The sequence below is a fragment of the Callorhinus ursinus genome, unplaced genomic scaffold (assembly GCF_003265705.2).
Source record: "Callorhinus ursinus isolate GAN/ISIS: 27379988/994484 unplaced genomic scaffold, GSC_fseal_2.0 scaffold38, whole genome shotgun sequence".
NCBI lineage: Eukaryota > Metazoa > Chordata > Mammalia > Carnivora > Otariidae > Callorhinus > Callorhinus ursinus.
Genome location: NW_027397100.1, coordinates 5,525,752 through 5,548,596, shown reverse-complemented (window position 1 = coordinate 5,548,596; position 22,845 = coordinate 5,525,752). Strand labels below are relative to the sequence as shown.

The 22,845-nt window shown below is 60.6% G+C and overlaps 2 protein-coding genes across 4 annotated transcripts; one reads left to right on the top strand and one right to left on the bottom strand.

Moving 5' to 3' along the window:
• Positions 1 to 258: 258 nt before the first annotated feature.
• LPIN3 (lipin 3) lies at positions 259 to 17,421 on the top strand. 3 transcript variants are annotated; one of them, XM_025875437.2, is made up of 21 exons: positions 259 to 400; positions 4,075 to 4,218; positions 4,346 to 4,564; positions 5,747 to 5,842; positions 6,778 to 7,043; positions 7,244 to 7,336; positions 7,690 to 7,810; positions 7,981 to 8,323; positions 9,137 to 9,236; positions 9,377 to 9,537; positions 9,987 to 10,080; positions 10,179 to 10,248; positions 11,889 to 11,981; positions 12,058 to 12,101; positions 12,828 to 12,954; positions 13,848 to 13,996; positions 14,183 to 14,269; positions 14,722 to 14,874; positions 15,069 to 15,183; positions 15,263 to 15,366; positions 15,545 to 17,420. In XM_025875437.2, the coding sequence occupies exons 3-21, from the start codon at positions 4,373 to 4,375 to the stop codon at positions 15,687 to 15,689; spliced, it is 2,553 nt and encodes an 850-aa protein (XP_025731222.2). In that variant the 5' UTR covers positions 259 to 400; positions 4,075 to 4,218; positions 4,346 to 4,372; the 3' UTR covers positions 15,690 to 17,420. The 3 variants fall into 3 exon arrangements, with proteins under 3 accessions (XP_025731222.2, XP_025731221.2, XP_073736516.1); XM_025875436.2 differs by having other exon boundaries at positions 4,365 to 4,564; positions 15,545 to 17,419; XM_073880415.1 differs by lacking the exons at positions 9,137 to 9,236; positions 9,377 to 9,537 and having other exon boundaries at positions 4,365 to 4,564; positions 15,545 to 17,421.
• A 294-nt stretch (positions 17,422 to 17,715) lies between these two features.
• EMILIN3 (elastin microfibril interfacer 3) lies at positions 17,716 to 22,470 on the bottom strand. Its single transcript, XM_025875320.2, has 4 exons — positions 22,307 to 22,470; positions 21,130 to 21,252; positions 19,782 to 20,005; positions 17,716 to 19,502 (listed from the first exon to the last, which is right to left on the bottom strand). The coding sequence occupies exons 1-4, from the start codon at positions 22,468 to 22,470 to the stop codon at positions 17,716 to 17,718; spliced, it is 2,298 nt and encodes a 765-aa protein (XP_025731105.2).
• Between the last annotated feature and the right edge of the window lie 375 nt (positions 22,471 to 22,845).

Sequence of the window (22,845 nt, the reverse complement as noted above, 5' to 3'; positions counted from 1 at the left end):
CGGCCCAATTCGAAAATCCCCACTTCTCCGCTGCTCCTGGCTGTGGTGTAGGTGGCAGGCCACCCGGACGTCCCATCTAGCCGCTCTAGGGCGCCGGGCGGGGCCGGGGTGGAGCCTGCGCGGGGCGGGGCCTCAACTCCGGCCCCGCCCAGCCTCTATAGGTGAAAGGGCGCCCTTGGGCGTGGGGACTGGGCGGAGGCGGGGTCTTTTGGGGGGGTGGAGCCTGGGCGGATTGGGGCTTGCAGACACCCGCCAGGCTCAAGGGGCGGAGCCGGGATCTCACCCGGTCCTAGAGGAGACGGAAGCTCCAACTGAGTGTGGGGCGGAGGACACTTACCGCTGACCCCGTGCACTCAGGCGGCGGCTCCGGATCCCGGAGGTCCAGTGGGCAGCTCCCCAGGTAGGGCCTAACCCCGGCCTGAGAAGAGGTACCCCTTCCCCAGCCCTGCCCTGCCTATCTGTCCTGCCATCTGACCCACGTTTCTTCCTGTCCGCGGGCCTGGGTCCATTTCTGGACATCAGAAGGTAGCTCATGAGTGGAGCTGCCGGTCTCACTTCGTCCCCCTCCCTGGCCCAGCCGCTGCGGGACCCCAGACATCCAGAATATGGGATCAGGAGATAAGATGCCAAAACCTCTCGGGGGTGGCTGGCCCAGCTTCACCCCAGGCCTTTGGGAGGTCACCCACCCTCTCTGGTACTGAGCGTCCTGTCTTGCAAAACAGGGTCTGACCCTTGCTCACCCTGCGGAGATGGGGTGAGACCCAGTAGCTGTGACGGGTGCTGGGGAGCCAGGGGTGGAGCTTTCTCCCTTCCAGGGCTATAGGAATGCTTATCCTCCTGCTGCTTCTGGTCCTGCTGTACCTTCACCCTTCCCCAGATCTGGGAGCCCAGAAAGGCGGAACCTCAGACCCTGGGGTAGAGCTGTGTGCTGGCCTGGGAGGCCTGTGGGTGTTCCAAAGTGGGCCCTGAGGCTTGGGCACCCTGTGAGGCCTGCCTGGAGTCTACCTGCTCACTTTGCAAAAAGCGGGCCACCATGGTGTAAGAGGGCCTGGAATGATATGGAAAGAAGTCTAACCTCTCAACGGTGGACAGAGACAGTGCATTGCAGTCTGACCTGTAGTGCCCTCAGGACCAGCCTAGGGTGACTGAGGCTGTCATGATGCCCCAAAAGATGCTGCTGTTGATAGGTGACACCTATGGGCATTTACTGTGTACTAGTGCTTTCCGTGAGTTATCCCATTAATTACTCACACATCCCCTATCCCCATTTCAGAGGCTGAAACCGAAGCTTAGAGAGATGAAGTGACTTGCCCAAGGTGTCAGGGAGGGAATTAGAACCCAGATAGTCTAGGGGCGCCTGAGTGGCTCAGTGGTCCTGGGATCGAGTCCTGCATCGGGCTCCCTGCTCGGCGGGAAGCCTGCTTCTCCCCCTCCCGCTCCCCCTGCTTGTGTTCCCTCTCTCGCTGTCTCTCTCTGTCAAATAAATAAATAAAACCTTAAAAAAAAAAAAAAGAACCCAGATAGTCTAGTATCTTACAGTGTCCTGTTGCCACCCAGGATCTGGGCATCCGGTAGCAACGCCTTGACCTAGGACAGCAGGAGGAGAACGAAATGGGGGGATAGGATTCAAAGGGCTCAGGAGGGAGGGATGCCCATGAATCCTGAGAGGAATTCAGCTGATCTGGGTCCCTGGGGGAGAGATGAAGTGTTTGAGTTTAGACATGTTAGTTTGGGGTGAAGGGTGGTATAAGGGAGCCAAGCAGAGGTCTTGCAGAAGACCAAGAAGGCAGAGCTGGGTCCTGGGGGAGAGCAGATGCCTTCAGAGATGGGTGCAGACAGAAGAGGGGATCCCAGGGCTTAGCTCATTGGAGTCCCCCCAAATGCTGAGTGGGCAGATGTGGGGGGCATCCACTCGTAGTGTGGGGGCTCCCAGGGGGAGGAATGAATTCTAGGCTGAGGAGGGTTTGAATAATGGGGGCCTTATTTCATAAAGGCGAAACTGAGGCTAGCACATTACTTGCCTGAGGATGCCCCAAGGCTGGAGCAGAGTAGGACCCCATGCCCCCCAGAGATGGTGCCGTCTCTGCCATTCAGCTCTACTACCTCATTGGCTCTCTACGAAGAGCCGTTTTGTTCCCCGGGGGACATCTGACAATGTTTGGAGACAATTTGGTTGTCACACTGGAGGGGGTGTAATACTGGTATCAGTGGGTAGACACCAGGAATGCTGCTAAACATCCTACGATACCCCCGAAGCAAAGGATTATCTAGCCCCAAACGGCAATGATGCTGAAGTTGAGAAAATCTGTACTAGGTCAAGCCGAGCCGGTCACTACCCAGCCCAGCTCTTTCATCCTCAGCGGGGCAGATAACTCAGGTCTGAGCCTCCACCTGGGCAGACCTTTGCCCCCACTCCCGGTCTGCCCCTCCCATGCTTCCTCCTTTATTCCTGGAAGCTTCTGGAGTCTTCTCTGCTTTTCCTGAGCACAGTGATCTAGAGACCTGCCCATCACGTGTCTGACCTTTATTCACAGAATTTGGCGTAGGAAGGAACCAAAGTGGAAATTTTCACCTAGCGCATAGTGGGTGCTTTGCAGATAAACTGTATATTATATTTGAATGCCATTATCAGGGTCCAGAAAGCTTCATTTTATCCCGTTTTCATTTTAGCAATTCCAGTTGTACCTTATGTTTCTGAAGTTCTAGGTTTCTAATGAGCTCCCAGGTGATGCTGACACTGCTGGGCCACATTTTGAGTGGCAAGGGTTGTGCAGAGGTGGGCTGGGGCGGCTGCCCTCCCTGCAGACAACTGTCGGGTGGTTTGGGGACTGTGGGGTGGCAGGAACCATGACATGGGGTCAGGAAACCGGGATACGAGTCATCACTCTCCCCACCCTGCCCCATCTATGGCCTATGGATGTCACTTAACTTCTTTGAGGAGTGGTCTTGCATGGCAGTTGGTCCTCCAGGTGTTCTGATGCGGGGTCTGCGAGGTGGGAGTGCCATGCAGAGATGGAATGGCCTGGCTCCTGGCAGCCAGAGGGGCAGCAGGCCATTGGCCCGGCCAGCAGGGAAGGGACCACGAGCTGCTGTTGGTGGGGCGGGCACCGTGCCAGCATGGAAGCAGCTCTCGTTACGGCCCTGGCTCTTCCCCACGGCTGCCACAGCCTTCTGCTTCTGGCTTACCTAGCTCTGCCTGGTGTGGGAAAGCTGGAGAGACCGGTCTGGCTGGGGGAAGGAGGGGCAGCTTTGATGGGGCAGGGGACAGCCTAAGGCCTGAATGTGGGTCTCCAGGCCTGGCCAGCTGAGCCAGGGTCTCAGAAGTGGGGGTCAGGCCTGAGAACTATGGCCTGGAGACACTGGGGTCAGGTGATGGATCTTGGATAGGATTCCCACCTGTTCCAGGGAAACTGGGAAGGAGTTTGATATTTGGGGCCATAAACTGGGAGGTCATTTTACCCCCAGCTATAGGAGATGCTTTCCCTCAAGTATCTGACCCCAGAAACAGAGCTGGGCAGAGCCTTAGGTACCTGAGGTACCCCACCCCTGGTTCTCCACAGATCAGCCACGATGGCGCAGCAAGGCCCCTTCCAACTCCTAAGACTAGGAAGCAGCAAGACAGATGAACCCATTTCTCAGATGGAAGAACTGAGACTCTCTCCTCCCTACTTACTGGGAAGAGATCAGCCTTTAGGGCTGTCACCCATTACCCAGCCAGACCCTGGGCCTAATATATCATGAGGCTGCCGCCCGTTGCATCAGGGAGGGGTGCTGACCTGCCCCTGTCCCCGCAGTCGGGCCCGCCCAGTGGTTCACACTGAGGGGTCTGCAGCCACACAGGCCTGGGTCTGGGACCTGGCTCCTCTCCTTACTAGTCGTGGTCCTGGGCAAATCACTGAGCCTCAGCAAGCTTGTCTGTAAACAGCAATAATGACACCCGCTCGGCCAGCCTCACAGGTTGTTGCAAAGATGGAATGAGCCCTGCCACCGAACACCATGGTCATTATCATTACTCACAGCATTTAGAGATGCAGGGCACCCCAGATCACCTCACCCGGTGCTCTCATTTGACAGATGCAGAGATCGGCACTTGGAGAAGGAAGGCAGGTGTCCAGGAGCCCCATAGCAGGTCGGTGGGCGAGCCGGGGCTAGGACCCACACCTGCAGGCACACCGCCCATCCCTCCGGTCTGCGCAGGTGCTCCGAGGGCAACACACCGTAAGTCTGGGGAGACCTTTGCCCCCCACTCCTGGTCTGCCGCTCCCATGCTTGGGGTCCTGGGGGTCCTGGAGCCCGGGCTGCAGAGCCTCCCCACTGAGGGAGGTGGACCCTGCCTTTGTTCCAGCACCTCCTCCCTTTGCCAGCACCAGCTATGAACTACGTGGGGCAACTGGCAGGGACGGTGTTGGGGACGATGAAGGACATATACCGAGGCCTGAACCCGGCCACGCTGAGTGGTGGCATTGACGTGCTGGTGGTGAAGCAGGTGGACGGCTCCTTCCGATGCTCGCCCTTCCATGTGCGCTTCGGCAAGCTCGGCGTCCTGCGGTCTCGGGAGAAGGTGGTGAGCGCTGGCCAGCCAGGGGCCACGGCAGGGTGGGCTCTTAAGGCCAGGGCAGCCCCTGCAGTCCCAGGAGACGGCCTAGACCTCCCTCAGGTGGTGATCTGTGCTCTGGACAAGCGTCTGTTCTTTTGCATTTACTTTGACAGTTTGGGGTTGGTTTGGGGCTTTGGGTCCCAGAGGGTTCCCATTTTCCCATGGGAGCCGCACAGTGGGGCTGTCCCTGGTACCTGGGCTGTCCGACCTGGCTCCAGCTTACTAAGACCTCACCTGTACGTTCTTGGTAAGTCTCCCCACCTGGGCGGATGGATGCACACTCTCATCTACCTGGTGCCGGAGGGGTGATGTGGGAGAATGAGGTAGGAGCTGATAACACCGTCCCAGGGCCAGGTATGTGGGTGGCACTCAAAAGGTCAGCTTGTCTCCCTTCAGAAAGTTGTGCTGTCTTCTCTGGGCCCAGGCGAACGTGACAGCTTTTTTTTAGTGCCGAGGTCTGGAGTATGAAAAGAGGTTTGGTGAGTCCAAATCCTCTTCCTATGGGGCCCCTGGGAATGTGCCAGAATCCTAACAGGAAACTGTCAGTTTGTGGGGGACTGTATAGCGAGGCGGTAAAGAGCTGGGGCAGACTTCGTGGCTCACAGCCGCACTTGGCCACCTCCCAGTATGTTACTTAACACCTCTGGGGTCTCGGTTTCCTCGTCTATAAGGTAGGGGTAGGGATAGGAGCTATGGCACAGTGTTGCTGGGAGGTTAAAGGGGAGAATCCAGATAAAACTCTCCATCAGTGCCTAGAAAGTGGTCCTTCATACCGTTGTTCATGTAGTCAGTAAGCACTCTGGGGGTTGGGGACACAGCGGCGACAAGATGGGTCATGTCTTGTTCTGATGGGATGTGGCAGAAAGAACAGAAATCAAGGCAGACAAGAATCCTGAGACAGTGGTGTGTGCAAGAAAGTCCAGAGAATAGGAAAATGGGGGGCGGGGGGGTGGCGACCTCATCGCAGCCTCTCTGCAAAGGGCAGTCCGAGCAGAGGCCCTTGGGGTGGGGAGCAGCCGGGCACACCAGGGGCTGGGGGGTAGGAGTTCCAGCAAGCGCAGTGCTCCAGAGGGGCAGGGGGGCCAGTAGAACAGAGTGTGGGGGTGAGGGACAATGGTGGGGACTGTACACCACGATGCCCCTTTACAGGTCGACATCGAGATCAACGGGGAGCCTGTGGACTTGCACATGAAGCTGGGGGACAGCGGGGAGGCCTTCTTCATCCAGGAGCTGGAGAGCGATGATGTAAGTGCCTTGCGGCACCTGCCGCCTCTGGGCCGGACCTTGCGCCCTGTCACTGACCTGCCCCTGGGAACCACCCTAGCAGCAAGTCTGATGGGGGCGGGGGGATCAGCTAGGGCTGGCACTCCCAGCATGCTGTTGGAGCCTGAGCAGAATTGGGATGGGGGCAGCAAGAGCTGATTTCCTTCCTGGGGAAAGCTGGGGAAGGTTTCTCAGAAGAGGACACTGGAGCTGGGCCCCTGGAGGGTGAAAAGGAGGCCTTCCCTGGGCGGCCTGAAAAGGAGGAGGGTGCTGTCGCATGGCTGGGAGGGGGCTGGCAAGCGTGAGATGGATTGTTCTGGATCTGGTGCTGGCTCGGTGCAGTTAGAGCATGGAAGGATGGGGGGGAGGGACGAGGAGAGGGGTGTTTCAGAAGGGAGGCAGAGCCCAGCACAAGCCAGCAGGAGGTGTTCCAACAGTCTGAGCTTCACAAACTTTAAATAAGCCCCTACTGTATGCCCGACACTGCAGTGGACTCGGGTGACGGGTCACCCCTGCCTGCAAAGAGGGCTCCCAGACCAGCCTGGGAGCCAGACATATACACAACAGATGATGGAACTATATGGTCATGGCAGTGGAGGGGGTTGGAACTGGGGCTGGGGTTAGTCAGGGCAAGCTTCCTGGAGGAGGTGATGTCTGGCTGAGTCTTAAAGGGAAAGCAGGTGTGGGCAGAGGAGGAAATGAGTAGCCAAGGTTCAGGGTTCTACCTGGACAGGGTGGTTCGTGTGGCACCCAGGCCCAGTTGTGAGGCCTTGCTGCTGCTGCCTTGGACCAGCCTCTGTGCCTGTTTTCCTGAGCCCGAATGAGCTCACACCCAGGCCCTGGGACTCAGGCAGGGCTCAGAACGACTGGGTGGCGAGGGTGGCCCCCCAGGCTCTAGCCCCTGGTCTGTCTCACAGGAACACGTACCTCCGTGTCTGTGCACATCGCCCATCCCTTGTGGGGACCTGTCTGGGCTCCCCTCAGACTCCCAGGTGAGCACAGCCAGTGAGCCCGAGGCCATCTCTGATGGGATGCCCTCCACTGGGCGGAAGAAGAGGCTTCGCAGGAGGAAGCCCAGGCGGAAGGAGGGCACGGTGGCAGCCAATTCTAGTTCGGAGGAGCTGGAGACGGGCGCTGACAGTGAGCTGTCCCTGCTGGAAAAGCCAAGGCCAGAGCCCCCAGGGTGTGTGTGGACCAGGTGGGGGCCTACGGGTGTGGGGATACCACCCAGGGTTCAAGCACCGTTTCCTCTGCTGATGCTCTGTGACCCTGGACAAGGGCCGTGACTTCTCCGGGCTTCACCTCCCCGAGCCCCTGACACCCAGGCCCCCATGCGCTACCTGGGGTGCCCGGTCCTGTCGGTGACCATTTATTTCCCTGCAGCCCCCTCAGCAGCGTCCGGTCAGAAGGGGAGTCCTTACCGCAAGCCAGAGACATCTACCCCTACTCTGATGGCGAGTGGGGCCCCCAGTCCAGGTGAGAGTCTAGGTGGCCTGCAGGCAGGGACCCAAGGCCAAGGTCTCAGAGTATTTTGTATTTATATCTTCCTGATGAATAATGACATAGAACACATTTAGTATGTTTACCAGCCAGTTCTACATCTCCCGTGCCAAGTGTTTATTTTAGGTCTTTGCCCATTTTTTTTTTTTTTTTTTTTTTTACTAGCTTGCCTCATTATTGTCGGTTTGTAGGAGTCTTCCGTATATTTATACATTCTGGATCCAACAGAGGCATGAATATGTATGATAAATACTTTTTTCCGCAGGCTGGGGTGGGCAGTGGTGGGCGACAGGCTGGCTTGAGGACCTCTAAGTTCTTGCTTCCTGCAGCCTCCCGCTGGGGGGGCTCACGTCCCCGAAGAGTGACTCAGAGCTGGAGCTGCGGACCCCCGAGCCCAGCCCCCCACGAGCTGAATCCCACATACAGTGGGCCTGGGGGAGGCTGCCGAAGGTGAGTGCCTCCATGTCAGCCTCCCATCCCTGCCTTTTAGGGGCTCGGTGGTCCCCTGCGGGTCAGAAGTGCAGTGACTGAGACTTGGACCCCCAAGGCCTTGTGGGGTGTGGGAGGCAGGCCCTGCGCTGGTTCACATCCCCTCCCCCACCCCATTTGTTTGACCGAAGGTGGCCAAAGCAGAGTGGCCTGAGTCCTCGAAGGTCGCTGATGGCAGGGCTGGGTCAGCCTGTCCTCTTCGGGGAGAGCCCAGCACCCCCTCCGCTTCTGTGGCTGGTGCGGACCCTTTGGGACCCCTAATCCTGCAAGCAGGGGCTGGTACCGACCTTCCTCCTACTGACGTGGAGCCTCCCGCTTTGGTGGGCTCCCCTCTCCCCACTCCTGAGAGAAAGGAGACCACGCCTCAGAGCCGCAGGGATGCAGGCCTGCCTCTTCCCTCGAAATCCTGGAGCTGGGCCACCCTGGAGGTCCCAGTGGCCACCAGGCAACCAGAGGGGGGCCCTGGGAGGAAAGGTGAGTGATGGTTGGCCCTCTCCCAGGGTTTTCCCTGGCCTCACATAAACCTCCTGGGTGGACTCTGGTACTTCAAACGTGTTTTGAGCACCTACTGTGTGCCTGGCACTGTGCTTGGCTCCAGCCCTCATGGGCTTGCAGTGAGGGAACTAGATGAAGCATGCATAAGCAGAGAAGAGCGTGTCGTGCGTGACACAGGAGAGAATCATCGGTGGGCACAGAGGCTATTTAAATCATGTGGTCGGGGAAGGCCTCTCCGAGTGGGGGATGCGTGAGCTGAGACCCGAACGATAAAGACCCAGCCAAGTGAGGATCAAGGGAAGAGAATTCTGGGCAGAGGGAAGAGCATGTGTCAAGGCCATGAAGTGGGAGAGAGGTTGCATGTCTAGGAAGGGAGGCAGCTGGTGTGTCTTGAGCAAGGCAGGGTTGTGGGGAGGAAGCCAGCAAGATGAGCAGATGCTGGATCATTCCTGGTGCAGGAGCTGGGGTTTATCCTAAGAGTGTGGGAAGCTACTAGGACTCACTGTCCAAATCAGTAGTTGCTGGCTATATATGGCTATGTAAAATGTAGTTAAAATTATTTGAAATTAAATAACATATACAATTCTGTGTCTCCATCATGCCACATTTTCAGTGCATGGATAGTGACGTCTGGCTAGCGGTATTGGGTGGGCAGGCAGGCAGGGGACATTTCTACCATCCCCAAAAGTTCTACCAGATAGCGCTGCTTTAGTGTGTTCAAAGACAAGGGGACACCTCCTGCTCATGCTACTAAGCACATGTTAGGACTAGAGGTGTCCCCTTTGCCCTCAGGCTCCCTGAAGAGAAGCCAGCATCTGGGCCCCAGTGACATCTATCTGGACGACTTGCCCTCTCTGGATTCTGAGAATGCAGCCCTTTACTTCCCCCAGAGGTGCCTGGGTGCTGGGTGCCAGGGTGTCTTGGGATGGGGGTTCTTGGGGCCAGGGGTTGGCTACCAAGGGCCTGAGAGTGTAGGCCCTCCTCTCCCCAGCCTCTTTGTAGTCACATCACTGTTGGCCCCTCTGCCTCCAGTGACTGTGGACTGGGGCCCAGAAGGTGGAGTGAACCCAACAGCCAGAAGCCCCTGGGAGACCCCAACCCTGAACAGGAACCAGAACCCACTCTGGACATGGTGGATATGATAGAGCTGTCCCTCTGTGGCGGACTCGCTGAGAGCCGGGACATCTCCCTGGGTATGTCTGACCAAGGCCTGAGCCCTTCCAAGGATTGGCACTGAGCCCAGGGACCTGGGGAGGGCAGGGAGGCCCCCAGAGTTGGGGGGCAGGCAGCAGAGGTGTGAGGCTAGACTGGGTGCCCTTGCTGTTCTCTGCTCTGTGGAGCCCCATGCAGCCAGCGAGGGCAGGGCATTCTCAAGGCCCTGCGAAGCAGATACTTAATGCTAAGCTGTGACTTACCCTGTGAATCCAGGATGGCAAGTGCCAAAAGTAGAACTTTTGGGGATGGTGGGCACAGCAGGTGCAAATACCACAGGTAGGGAGGAGCCCTGCTGGGTCCCAGACCCAACCTGCAGGAGGCCTGAGTGGTAGAGTGGGGGGGGGCGGGTGGGATCCGGGAGGGGCTGGGGCAGCAGGTCACATCGGACATGTCAGCCTCACTCCTTACTCTCTGCCTCTGTGCCCAGAGAAGTTCAACCAGCACATCGTCTCCTACCAGGACCTAGTCCAAAACCCTGGCCTCCTTGAGCACCCAAACCTGGTGGTGAAGATCAATGAGAAGTGAGTACCAAGCCTGAGCCGCTGGCAGCCCCAGAGTGGCCCTGCCCTCCACCGCCCCATGGCTACTGCAGTCCCGACTCCCCGTTCTGTCTCTCCAGGCATTATAACTGGGCTGTGGCTGCCCCCATGATCCTCTCCCTGCAAGCCTTCCAGAGAAACTTGCCCAAGGTAATGGTTAGAGCACCACCGGGCCTGCAGAGGAAAGTGGGCCCAGCCGTGGGGCCCTTGGCCAAGAAGCGGAGAGTGGGCAGAGATGGGCCTGGGGCTGACCAGCTGCGAGACCCACCGTGAGAGGAGCAACTGAGGGCCCCTGGAGCCTCGCTCCGTGCTGCGCCGACAAAGCCCCATCCCGCCCTGGCTTCCTGGCCCGGCTGAATCCCATGAGGGTTGGACTTGACTTCGAAGGAGTTCAGGGCACACGGGGGGAGGATAATAACCTTCCACAGGAGGCTTTTAGATCTGAGAGACGAGGCTTGGGAGACAGAGGCCCCACTCCTTATCTTACCCCGAGCAGCGCTCCGGGCTGAGCTGTAGCATTGCTTGCTTTATTGGCCTGCATTTGTTGAGTACCTACTGTGTGCCAGGCACAGGCTGTCCTGTCCTGACAGTCATGCTCTCCTAGAAAGACAGTTAATCATAAGACTCAGCCGGATGAATATAAAATTCAACTGTGAGTATTGGGAAGGAGAGGCTGGGTGCTTTGAGAGGCTAAAACGGGGGTTTGCTGAGCACATGCCCCCTGGGCAGAGATCTGAAGAACGAATAATCCGTAAGCAGATGAGGGGCAGGGAACAGCATGTGCTGACGCTCAGAGGTGGGAAGGAACCGAGTCTTTTCAGTCCTTCCCACAACTTCTACCCTCACCGACCTGCACCTGCCCCCCCGCCCCACCCACCGCCACTGGCTCCCCTGCCCCGATCTGGCCCATTGTTCTTGGATTGATTAGACTTGCCCAAGAACATCACCATCCAGATTTTGACAGCTGACGCCTCCCTTTGGTGACACTCGGCTCTATCCTCTGGCTGGCTCTGGGTCTGAGCTAGAACCAGAGCCTGTGGGAAGGAGGAGGGTTACTCTCCTGCTTGGCTCTCCTCACTTTCCCCAGACAGGTCCACCACCTGAGGCCCCTGGGAGATTCCCCCAGCCTGTTTCCAGCTCAAGGGGGTACCCTGGCTGTCCCACTTCCAGGTCATGTCCTCCTGACTTGGGTCCACCATTCTGTCTGTAGGACGCTCATATGTCTCCTGGGTGGGCCTTGGCCTAGGCTCTCCGGGGCTCCCCCTGGGAATACCTAGCACGAATCTAATCAGCATCTTCCCAAGGTCATGTTGCCCCCACCAGACAGCAGTGGTAACGCACAGAGAGGGAAGCCATGCATGGGATAGAGTCATTGACCTTTGGGGTTGCCTGTGTTGGTCTTGGATGTTGAAGGGAGTACTGGCTATAGACTGTTCTTCCTGCTGTCACTTGGTGGCATCACGCAGAGAGTACTAGATCCTGAGAAAGTCCCAAAACACTGCCTTCAGCTACTTTAGTAGGATCTGGAGGCCAGGCCGAGGCTGGGCGAGAGCTAGGGGGTCAAGGCTGGGGTAGGGTGGGGATTGGCAGGAATAGCCCTTGATCTCCTGTGCTTAGCTCCATGAGTCATTGCTTGGAGTCCCAGCATGGAGGTGAGTATGCTTCCTCAGCCTCCAGACGTTAATAGCACCTTGCTCTAGGGTCAACCCCAGACTCTGGGTTCATGGGGGCGATGAAAGGTAGGTTTTTGTGGTGCAGGGAAAAATGCCATGGCCTTTATCTGCCCACAGAGCACCGTGGACAAACTGGAAAAGGAGAAGATGCCCAGGAAGGGTGGACGGTGGTGGTTTTCCTGGCGACGCCGGGACTTCCCCGCCGGGGAGGTGAGTGGTCACGGTCAAAGGGCGTGGTCAGCACAGGCAGGAGGCGGGGCTCACTGAATGTATGTTCTTCCCACAGAGCAGTGTCCAGACTGAGAAAACCACAGCCCGGGAGCAGCAGGGGTGAGCTGGACCTCATGGCTGGAGCTCTGCAGCTGGAGCCAAGCCTCGGGGAGATCCCTGTGGGGGCAGGGGTGACGCCAGCACCTCTCCCCCAGCTATGGTTCTTTGTCGCTACCCAATCACTTCTACACCCTTTCTTTTTCTTGAGAAATGTCCCCATTTCACAGATGGGAAAACTGAGGCCTAGAGCGACACCAAAAGTCCGAGAGCTGGGAACTGGCAGAGCTGGACCGGGTGCCCAGACTCCTGACCCAGACAAGGGACTACTGTCTTAAGGAGGGGCAGGGCCTCCCCTCTTTGCCAGGGGCAGGCTGACCTTGCCTTTTTCATCTCTCAAGTGACCAGAACACTCAGGCTTGGGTGGGGGATGACCAAGGGCAGGTCAGCTGAAGCCAAAGCAGGTGGGATTGGTGATAAGCCCTAAGATGCACCCCTAGGTTTTACAGATAAACATCTCCAAGGCTACCTTGGCTAGGCGCTGAGGGTCAGGAGCCCTGGGTCTCCCTGCTCCAGCTCTGCTGGCCCCTTTCTGGGTGCATACTGCTGGGCTGCATCCTTATGTCTGCACCGCTCTCCAAATGGGTGGCACCATGGTGGGGTTTCTGATCCTCTGGAGGAACAAGGACAAGCCCCAGGTTCCTTGTGGCCTGGGCTGAGGGGTGAACATCTATGGGGAATGTAGGGCCTTGGCTGGGGAGAGTGGCCTGAGAGCCGGGCTGCCTGCAGGGAGAAGACTGATGTCCTGAGTAGTGAAGATGATGCCCCAGAGAGCCCTGTGATCCTGGATGCCTCCTCTCTGCCACCCTTGACTCCCGCCTACAAGAAGTCCCTCCGCCTCTCCTCTAATCAGATAGTGAGTGTTCAGGGTGGGGGGCTGGGGCTGAGATAATTTGGCTCCGTGGAGCCTTGAGTTTACCAGAGCCCAGAATCCATCCCCTCGGCAGCCTCCCTAACAGCCTCTGCGTGAAAACCTCCAGGGTCAGGGGCTTGCTTCTTTATGCACCAGCCCATTTCTTTGCTGGATGCTCTTATGGGAAAAGTCTTCCCTATGTTGTCTTAAAGTATTCTACCTGCAGTGGGTTGCCGGCTCTGGATCGGCTCTTGGAGGCCACTCTGAAGGAATCAAAAGCTGATGACAGCCCCTCAGATATTGGCCGTCCCTGCCCCCAAGCCCTGTCTTTGAGCTTAGTCACTGGCCCCCCAGTGGGGCTCTGTCAGGGCGGTGCCCAGGGCGGGCAGCTACCATCTGAATGGTACCCCAGTGTGACACCCACTTTGGGGTCAGCCAGGGCCCAATAGCCTTGGTCACTGGCTGTGGTGGAGAGCTGCCCTGATTCTTCTCTATGGACCAAGGACAGGGCTAGGTGTCTCTTTGGTTGGATGGCACGAGTACCCTAGCCCCAGGCAGGAGGCTACCTGTGAGGATCTCTATGGAGTGGGGTGTCTCCCTGCCAGGAGCAGTGCCAGCCTTAGGGCTGACCTGAGAAATCCGGGTGGCCAGGCTTTGCCTGTGAGCTTCACCCCAACCGGGGCAGAAAGGGAGGTTAGGGCTCCTGTGTCTGGGCCCGTGTGGGCCCCGACCAGCACCCTGCACTCCCTCACTCCCCGAGGTCGCCCTCTACCTGTACGGATGTGTCTGCGTGTGGCTGTCTCTGATGAATTCAGGCAGGTTCTCTGAGTTGGGAGGCAGAGGGGAATGAGAGGCCCATGGAGATCACAGCTTCCCCCACCTTTGCCCGGCCCCAGCGGCGCCTGAACCTGCAAGAAGGTGCCAATGACGTGGTCTTCAGTGTGACCACCCAGTACCAGGGCACCTGCCGCTGCAGGGCCACCATCTATCTGTGGAAGTGGGACGACAAGGTGGTCATCTCGGACATCGACGGGACCATTACCAAGTGAGGCCTGGTTGGCCAGGGGAGAGAGGGAGGGCCTGGGACTGGCCTCCTCTGTGCTGGGGGAAGGGGGGGTGTCAAGAAAGGCCCCCCTCCTCCCCCCCGGTGCACTGTCCTGGGGCCTGGGGGTGGTGGGACGTGAGGGCTACATGGGGCTGCCTCAGAGTGACCCCCCTTCTGTGGCTGTAGGTCGGACGCTCTGGGCCATATTCTGCCCCAGCTGGGGAAAGACTGGACACACCAGGGCATCACCAGTCTCTACCACAAAATCCACCTGTGAGTGCCTGGGCTGGGGCAGGGCCCCAGGGAGGGAATGACAGGATGTCTGAGGCCACCACAGCCCTTGCCCCTGGAAGCCAGGCTTGGGGACCCATGAGGGAAGAAACCCCGGGCATGTCCCTGGATGGTCCTCTGTTCTCCCATGAAACACTTGTCCCCTGTCATCTGGCCTCTGAGTCTAACCGCTGGTCTTCATGCTGCAGGAGAGGCCTACAGACCTGCTCAAACCTTTGTCCGTGCTGGTCCGCCTGGGCCTCAGGACACTGTCCGTGCCCCTCCTCCCTGGGACAGCTACGGCGGGCACCTCTCCCTGATGTTCTCCCTAAGTCCCCTCCCTGCAAAGGCCTCTGGGTTTGAAGGCCAGAGCCCCGGGCTTGGGCTGAGCTGGCTGAAGCCAAGGAATGGCTAGTCTCTGATGGCTCTGGGCCACTCCTATCCCCCACCTCCAGAAACGGGTACAAGTTCCTGTACTGCTCGGCACGGGCCATTGGCATGGCTGACCTCACCAAGAACTACCTACAGTGGGTGAGCGAGCGGGGCTGCAGCCTCCCCAAGGGCCCCATCCTGCTCTCTCCCAGCAGCCTCTTCTCTGCCCTCCACAGGTAACCACCCCTACGAGATACAAGCCCAGGGGTCCTTGCAGGGAGTGACAGGCTCGCTGCAGGCTCAGGCCAGGCCAGCATCCGCCCTTGCTTGGGTGTCAGTTGAGTCCCACCCCGTGTCACCTGACCCTGCCGTCCTCTGATGGCTGCCCCTCCTCGGTTCCTTCTCCTGCCCATGGCCCCGGCTGCCCCAGGGAGGTGATTGAGAAGAAACCAGAGGTGTTCAAAATTGCCTGCCTGAGTGACATCCGGCAACTGTTCCTGCCCAACGAACAGCCCTTCTATGCTGCCTTTGGGAACAGGCCCAACGTGAGTGTGTCCCCTCCCCACGGGCCGGGCCACCTCCTCCCTGTCTCCCAGCCCATTAGCCCCTCCTTGTCTCCCATAGGATGTCACTGCCTACCAGCAGGTGGGCCTCCCTGAATCTCGAATCTTCACAGTCAACCCCCGGGGAGAGCTCATCCAGGAGCTCATGAAGAACCACAAATCCACGTGAGGCCAAACCCTGTCATGGGTCCCCCACCCCTCCCAAGTCCCCATGCCCCAGCCTCTCCCTGGGCCTCAGTTCCACCCAGGTCTCCCGGGCGGGATGCAGTCTCCTCTGCCTGATGTGGGGGCTGGGGCCTTGTGGCCGCTCAGGCTCTCGGTGCTGACCCTGTCCTGCCCACAGGTACGAGCGGCTGGGCGAGGTGGTTGAGCTCCTCTTCCCACCTGTGGCCCGTGGCCCCAGCGCAGACCTGGCCAGCCCTGAATACAGCAACTTCTGCTACTGGCGGGAGCCACTGGTTACTGTGGACCTCGATGCCCTGGCCTGAACCGGCCCCAGCTGCCCCCTCCTCCCTGGCCAGGCCCCAGAGCTGACTGGGTGTTCCCAGGGAATGGGAAGTTGCAAGCTGGCTGCCACGGGGTGGTCCACTGAAGGGGAGGAGGGGGCTGAGGGCTGATTGGCAGCCACAGAGACCCTCCCTCCTCCCTGTCCCCTCTCCTGCCTTCTCCAGCTGATCCGAAGGAGGTGGGGCAGCCGCTCCAGGCCTCAGCAGGGCTCTGCCCTGTAGCAGTGAAATGATGATCACCTGGGCCCTTGCAGGATTCTCTGTGCCCTTGACATCCCTGTCCCTGTCCCCCTGGTACAATGCCTCAACTCCTGACAGCACAGAGAGGAGAGGGAGCCCTGTGAGGCTTGAGACCTGCCCGCACAGGAGAGGGCTGGCAGCAGCAGGGGGGAGTGCTTGAGCAGCATCTGGGCAGCATGGACCAAACCCTCTGAAGCCAGACCCTTCCATAACCCTGGCCCCTTCCCACAGCTCTTGCGCCAGACCTCACTGCTCTCCCTTGTGCCCCAGGATCTCAGCACACCCCAACTCTGGGTGCTCAAACATCAAGGAACAGGGATCCCAGGGCAGTGCAAGGGCGGAGGGAGTGTGGCTCCCCCGGGCCTCGCCCATACCCAGCTGCTTCTCCTGTTCCTCTGAGCACCTCCCCTGAGGACACAGCCCCAAACCCTGCCAGCGCAGGTGGCGGTGACCTGCCCACCCTCCCTAGACCTTGCCGTCAATTCGGCGCCCTCACAGCTGCTGAGCAAGCTCTTGCCTGAGGGGCTGTAGGAAGCGGGGCTGGCAGCCCCCTGCAGCCTTCCAGCCTACCGCCCTTGGGGAAGAAAATACCTTTAGACGGGCTAAAAGCTTTAATCCAGGCCTGCCCTCTCCCAGCAGCACCACAGTGGAGGGAAGAAACCAGAAGGCAGGGCTATAGAGACCTGGAACATAGCACAGGAAGGCCTGTGCTGCTGAGGGGAAACTGAGGCCAGGAGCCTCAGCAGAGATGGGCATCAGGGTCTCTGGGAACTCTGCAGGCCAGATGAACACTGTGTTTTCAGGTTGTCGGACCCGAGTTTCTCACCACTTAGCAAACACCCAGCCGGGGCCGGGGTTGTGCTAGGATGCTGGAAACTAGGCCTGGAGCCCTTTTTCTCCCCTGGCTTCCTGTTCAGAGTCTGACCTCACTTAGGCCATGACATCTACTCTCTGGAGAGATTCCCTAACCTGGGGGGTGGGTGGGCAGGATTTCCCCCCAGATGGAAAGGAGACGAGGGTGTGGGGACCAGAGGCCCTGAAGCATCTTTGGGAAAGAGAAGGGAAAGGATAAATTGAGGTGGGTCTCTGAACAGAAGGTCTGGACCCTGTCCTTCTCTCAGGGAATCTACAGCTGCCTAAGTAAGCCCTCACCTGAGGGGAGGGTCGAAAGAAATAAAAAAAACTCTCAGCTGAGTCTTTGTGTTTCTGCTCTGTCCGAAAGGACAGGGGGAGCTGGAAACCTCTGGTCCTTGGTTCAGAAACTATCCACAAAGCTGCCAGGTGGGAGGACAGTGCCCGTGGCCACCACCTTCCCGCAGACACTGGGCCCTGACGGCTAGGGAGGGAAGTCAAGGAGACAAGAGAACCAGAAGCTTCCACAGGCTGGGGGCTGCTGCCCCAGGACAAGGGGAGGTGTAGACAGGTGACTGGGCCTGTGCGTCTTCATCCAGATGCTGCTCCCTGGTGTGTCTGCAGAAGAGCAATGTGCACGCTGCATTGTGAGGTCACTCAGGCCCGCCCTGGCCTTTAGGCATGATGTCCTTGCCTTGACCATGATCCTGAAGTGTCCAGTTGATACGGCACTGAGTGTTGATTTTCGTGGTCGGGACAGTCCCATGGAGCTGGACCAAGGCTATTCCTTCCGTGGCCTCTGAAGTGGCATCCCCGTTGGCCCGGGGAGGCTGGGAGGCACTGCTGGGTGAGGCTGGGCTCTGGAGTGGCATCCCCAGTGTTGGCGGCATCTGGGGTTTGGTCCCGTCTGGCCCGCCTAGTCGGCTGGCGGGGGCCGCGCCTGCTCGGCCAGCTGGGCCCGGCAGTCCAGGAGGTCATCCCGGAGGCGGGCGATGTCCTGTGCGTGTTGAGCCAGCGTGCGATTCAGCTGGTCCACGTAGCCCCACAGGCCCTCTGTGGGCCTGAGCGACTCAGTGGGCAGGTGGTCCAGGCCAGCAGCCAGTCGGCCCAGCCTCCCACACGCACCCTCCACTTGAGCCACCCTCCGGTCAAAGTGGCCCACCACTTGCTGCAGTTCCTGGGCTGTGTCCTGGCAGCGGCTCAGCCCGCCGGCCACATCGGCCACACCGGCCTTGAGTCGCTCCAGCTCCCCCCTCAGGCCCAGGACCTGCCTGTGGCCAGCCTGAAGCCGAGACCCCTGGCTGCTGACCTGTTCCTGGATGGCGTGAACCTCAGCCTCCACCTTGCGTTCGCGCTCGCCCAGGGATGAGTTGGCAGCCAAGAAGGCATCGGAGTACTGGCTGACGGAGTCGCTGAGGCCCGTGAGTGACTTGCTCACGGAGTTCAGGTTGACCTTGAGCAGGGTGATCTCGCCTTGAAGTGAGCTGCCCGTCGCTTCTGTCAGCTGCTCCTGGACCCCGGCCACAGTGCCATTGAGCTGCTGGAGCAGGGCGGCGTGGCTGGCCACCTGGCGGAGGAGAGCCTCACTCCGGCTCTGCCAGGCCTTCACCTCTGCCGCCAGGTTGTCCAGGACGGCTGAGGTGGTGCTGGGGGTGCATGAGGTCTCCAGGGAGACCAGCCGTTGTTCCAAGACGGCCAGCTCCGTCTGCACCAGGGGCCGGGCCGACCTGCCTGGGGGGGCGCCCTCGTGGCTTAGCTCCCCCGCCAGTGTCACCAGGCGCTCCTCGAGGCTCTGCACTCGCTCTTCCAGCGTGGTCCTGAAGCTGCCGGCCTCCCACCCACCCTCCTCCATCCCCAGGCAGCAGCCCCTCACTCCGCCCTCTGTCCCGTTGAGGGTCTCCAGGCCCTCCAGCAGCCCGTCCACACCCCCGTCCAGCATGGCAGCAGACAGCCGCTCGAGCTCATCCCTGGTGAGGGGGCCATGGCCCCGCTGGGCCTCGGTGACTGCCTGTAGGTTCCTCTCGAGGTTGTCCACGCGGGCGCTGATCAAGGGCAGCCGGCTGCAGCAGCTGCTCCCACCAGCCATGCTCAGGCCCTGCAGCCTGGTCCCGAGCAGGGCCAGCTCCCTGCGCAGGGCCAGCTCCCGGCCATCCAGGCTCTGGTGCAGCCGCTGGCTGGCCGCCTGGCCCTCCTCACACTGCTGCCGCACCTCCTGCACCCGCAGGTCGCAGGTGCTCTGGACGCCTTGCAGCTTCTGCTCGAAGCCATCCAGCAGGCTCCCCCAAAGCCGGTGCAGCCGTCGGTCCACGTACTCGTCCAGCAGCGCCAGCGAGGTGAGCGGAGACGGACGCACCTCCCGCAGCCGCTGCAGGTGAGCCTCGTGGCCGAGGGCCAACCCGTGCACCTCGTCCAGCAGCTGCACCTTGGTCCGCAGCGTGTTGCTCACCTCCGTCACCTTGCTCAAGATCTCGTCAAGGGGAGGGGTGAGTGGCCCTCTAGCTCTGTCTCCGGGCTTCATGAACCCCTCGGAGATGACCCCGAAGCCCACAGGGGCGGCAGGAGCCCTTGGGCTGCCAGTCATCCTGTTGGGGTCCTCATGGCTGGCCACCAGGCCGCTGAGGGTACCATATGCTTGTACCAGGCTCTGGACATCACCCTCCAGGCGTTCCAGCCGCTCACCGAACAGCCCTGGGCCTTTCCTTCCTGGGAAAGAGGAGGAGAGAACCCTAGGGGCATCACTGGCCTGCCTCCCTCCACCTGTCCTGTTGCCAGGCTACCCGGGAGAGTTTCTGTTCTAAGCTGACATTCCCACTGAGCATATAGCTCTCTCAGCTTCGGGAGGAGTCTGTGAGCTTTGCCTCAAGCCCAGCGTGAGATGCACCCTCCCCAGCCCTGCCAGAGCTCAGCCCGCCTGCGTCAGGCCCCTCTCCACCGCCCCCAGGAAACCTGATCACCTGGTAGGGTCTCCATGGGCAGACTCACCATAGGGGCTGGGGGCCGCTCTGCTAGAAGAAGGGGGCCGGGGCCCTGGGCCTAGCTGCCCTGAGGGAATCTGGGGCTCAGGCTCTGGCTGGGCTGGGGTGGCCCCGAGGTCGGTCAGGTGCTCGGGACAGCCTTCTCCAGTGAGGCCAGGGCAGCACCGCCAGGCGAGGTCCGTCACTGTCTTGTAGCCGACCTTGTATCTGGGTCTGAGCACTGTGCGGTACCTGGGCCAGAGAGGGGGAGAGGGCACGGCCCTGTACTTGCGGACTGAGGCTCCTTTCTCCCAGTGGAAGATCTGGATTCTCTGCCCCCCTCCACTCGCCGGCAGAGTTTTTCCTTTTTCTGTGCATAAGGTGACAGAGTGGTGGGGTGGAGGCAGGCCTTGCAGAGGGTCAGAGAAGGGGTAAGGAGCAGGTGCAGGGGAAGCCCTACGCCATCCGGTTTGCTTGGGGAGAACACTAGCAGGGATTTAGCCCCAGTGTCCCCAAGGCCAGTTTGGACCACCTTTAGCTCATGCTGCCATCAGAAATTCCACTCTGGCTTTGGCGGTACCTGGAAGAATCCTGACACAACCTCAGCCCTTCCCTTTGGGTGTGTGAGGGGGTGCTGCCCAGGAACCAGGGTGGGTAGCCCTTCTCAGTGCGCTGGGGCCACCCTTGGCTCCCATCGGTCCCCTTAGTTCTCTCTACCCCTTCCTAGCCTACTCTGGGAACTCAGCTCTGGCCACCCAGGCCGGTGGACGGCACCTCTGATCTGAGCACAGAAGGGAAGGCCCAGCGGTGCAGGGCAGGCCTGGCCAGGCCCGCTCCCTCCCCTGCTCAGCCATGTACCTGTTCACCCACTGACACACTAGAACAAATGGGATTGTTTTCAGACATGCGTTTGAACCTCTCCAAGTACAGACCTGTGCATCACACTTGTGCACCATCCCATATACCCTCTACAGCCCCGTCCGTCTGACCTAAGCCCCGCCATTGGCCTGCCTTCTCCACAGTCACCGCAGCCCTCCCTGGGTCTTCCCAGGACCCCTTTGGCGTCCACTGTTGTCAGTGTGACCCTCTGCCCTCTCTGTTCACTTTCAACCCTCTTTGCCTCTGCTGCTTCTTCCTTGCCTCGTTCTGTGTGTCTTCAGGGAACCCTCCCTTGGCCCCTCCGTGGGCCCTAAACTGAACCTGCCATGTCTCCTCCCTGGCCTTCTCCAGCCAGCCTGCCTGCGAGCTGGGGTAATAGGCTCTTTGGAGTCCAAGGAGTTCCATCCCCTTGTGGTGCTGGCTGTTGCCCTGGGAGAGAAGCAGGCCTGGGGCTTGTGCCCAGCAGTCCTGAGTGGGTGGGATAGGGGTGCACTCACGTGACTGTCCCAGGGCACTTAGGCCCCCATCCACACTGTCGGTACTCGGCCTTCACGTAGCTGTCTGCTCCCTCCTGTAGGACACAGGTCACATTCCTGTGCACCACGTAGGCGCAGAGGGCCCTGCAAGGGAGAAGGGGCGGCATCCTTGGAATATCTGGCCTTGGGAGGAGCCTATACCTGCCTTCCCCATCTGTGGGCCTCCCCAGGGGACCAGATCCCCATCTCTCTTCTGTCCCTTCTCCTTGTTCCTGGGAGACCACACTTCCCATCCTTCCTCCCCTGACTCCTTGGGAAATGGATGCCGCCTTGTTTCCAGGCCCCCACCCCACCCCCCCAACCCTTGGCTCCTGGTTTCTCACTCTCTGATCACTTCTTGTACTGCCTTCTCCAGGAAGCTTGCTTTGATGTGGCAAGCCTGCTGAATGTCAGCTATGGGCGGAGCACTCTCCTACAGTACAATTCAGCCAGCACCCCAGGTAGAGCCCCTAACTCACCTGACTGGGGCCAATTCCCAAACCACTGGCTACTGAAGACCAGAAGCTGAGGCCTCCGCGAGGCAAGAGCCACCCTCACAGACCACAAGGAGTGGTCTGGGGAGGTGGCTGCCTGGCATAAGCCAGCCACCTGTGGCATGCTATTGGGCTCTGGAGCCACAACGAGGGCCCAGGACCCAGGCGCCCCCACCAGTTCTGTGGCCCAAACCCGCTGGGATTCCCCAGCGGTGGCTGGGGTCAGGCGGACCGCGGGAGGGGGCGGGCTGCAGGGCTCTGGGCTCCATCTCCTACCTGGCGGGGCAGGGGAGAAAAGGGGGGGCCGCGCGGGGGACATGCATGGGAGAGGCCCGCGTGTGCCTCGCGCCGACGGCCCTCCCTCCTCTCCCTCCACCTGGTCCGCTGCGCCGGGAGTTTGCACACAGCGCAGCTGGAAAATGTTACTTCGCTGGAAAGGTTTCCGCGGGCACTGCCAGGTCCCAGCCGCCACGCCAGGCCCCCTCGGCTTATTTTTCTTCGCCAGCCCCGCAGCCTCCCGGAGCGTGGGGCGCCCGCCCGGGCCGGGACTCGGCCTCGGGTGCCCGGCGCGTCCCCCCGGTCTCCCGCGCGCGGTCGGGGCAGGTGGGAGCGCCGCCCGGGCCCCATCCCTCCCGGCTTCCCGCCCGGGCGCGGCCCGCGCTTACTTGTGCGGCCCCGGGCGCAGCCGCGGGCGCCATCCCGTCGTGTAGAGGTTGTAGCGGGGGGCACCGGGCGGCGCGGGCCGCGCGACGAGCGGGGTGCCCTTGGCCTGCGCCCCCGAGAGCAGCGCCGCGACGGCGCACAGCCACACCGGCAGGCGGCGGCCCATCGCGGCCCGCGGCTCTCTCCACCTGGCCCCGCGCGGGGCCCCCGCCCGGCGTCCGCCCGCCGCGCCGCCCCGCCGCTCGCCCTCCCGCCGGGGTCCCGCCGCCGCTCGCGGCCCCCGGAGCTCGCTGGCCCGGCCGCCTGGCGCTTCGCAGCGGCTGCGTCCCGCCGAGTGGCCCGCGCTGCTCGCCGCTGGGGCCGCGGAGGGGAGGCGGGAGGCGGGCTCTGCGCGGATTAGCATAAACTTGGGGCCGCGTCGCTCGCCTCAGCCGGCCCCCTCTCGGCCGCCAGCCCCCCGCCCCAGCTCCGAGCCGACGCCCGAGGGGCCGCCTGCAAGCGAGAGGTGAAGGAGGGAGCAGCCCCGGGGTGGCAGGGGCGC

Bases quoted from the DNA above. Each gene is read 5' to 3' on its own strand.
- EMILIN3 (XM_025875320.2), bottom strand. From the start codon at position 22,470: ATGGGCCGCCGCCTGCCGGTGTGGCTGTGCGCCGTCGCGGCGCTGCTC. The intron at 20,006-21,129 runs GTGAGTGCACCC...TCTCTGGCCCAG, and splicing joins AAGTGCCCTGGGACAGTCAC to GTACCGCACAGTGCTCAGAC. The intron at 19,503-19,781 runs GTGAGTCTGCCC...CCTCTTTCCCAG, and splicing joins AGCGGCCCCCAGCCCCTATG to GAAGGAAAGGCCCAGGGCTG.
- LPIN3 (XM_025875437.2), top strand. From the start codon at position 4,373: ATGAACTACGTGGGGCAACTGGCAGGGACGGTGTTGGGGACGATGAAG. The intron at 4,565-5,746 runs GTGAGCGCTGGC...GCCCCTTTACAG, and splicing joins TGCGGTCTCGGGAGAAGGTG to GTCGACATCGAGATCAACGG. The intron at 12,102-12,827 runs GTGAGCTGGACC...GGCTGCCTGCAG, and splicing joins ACAGCCCGGGAGCAGCAGGG to GGAGAAGACTGATGTCCTGA.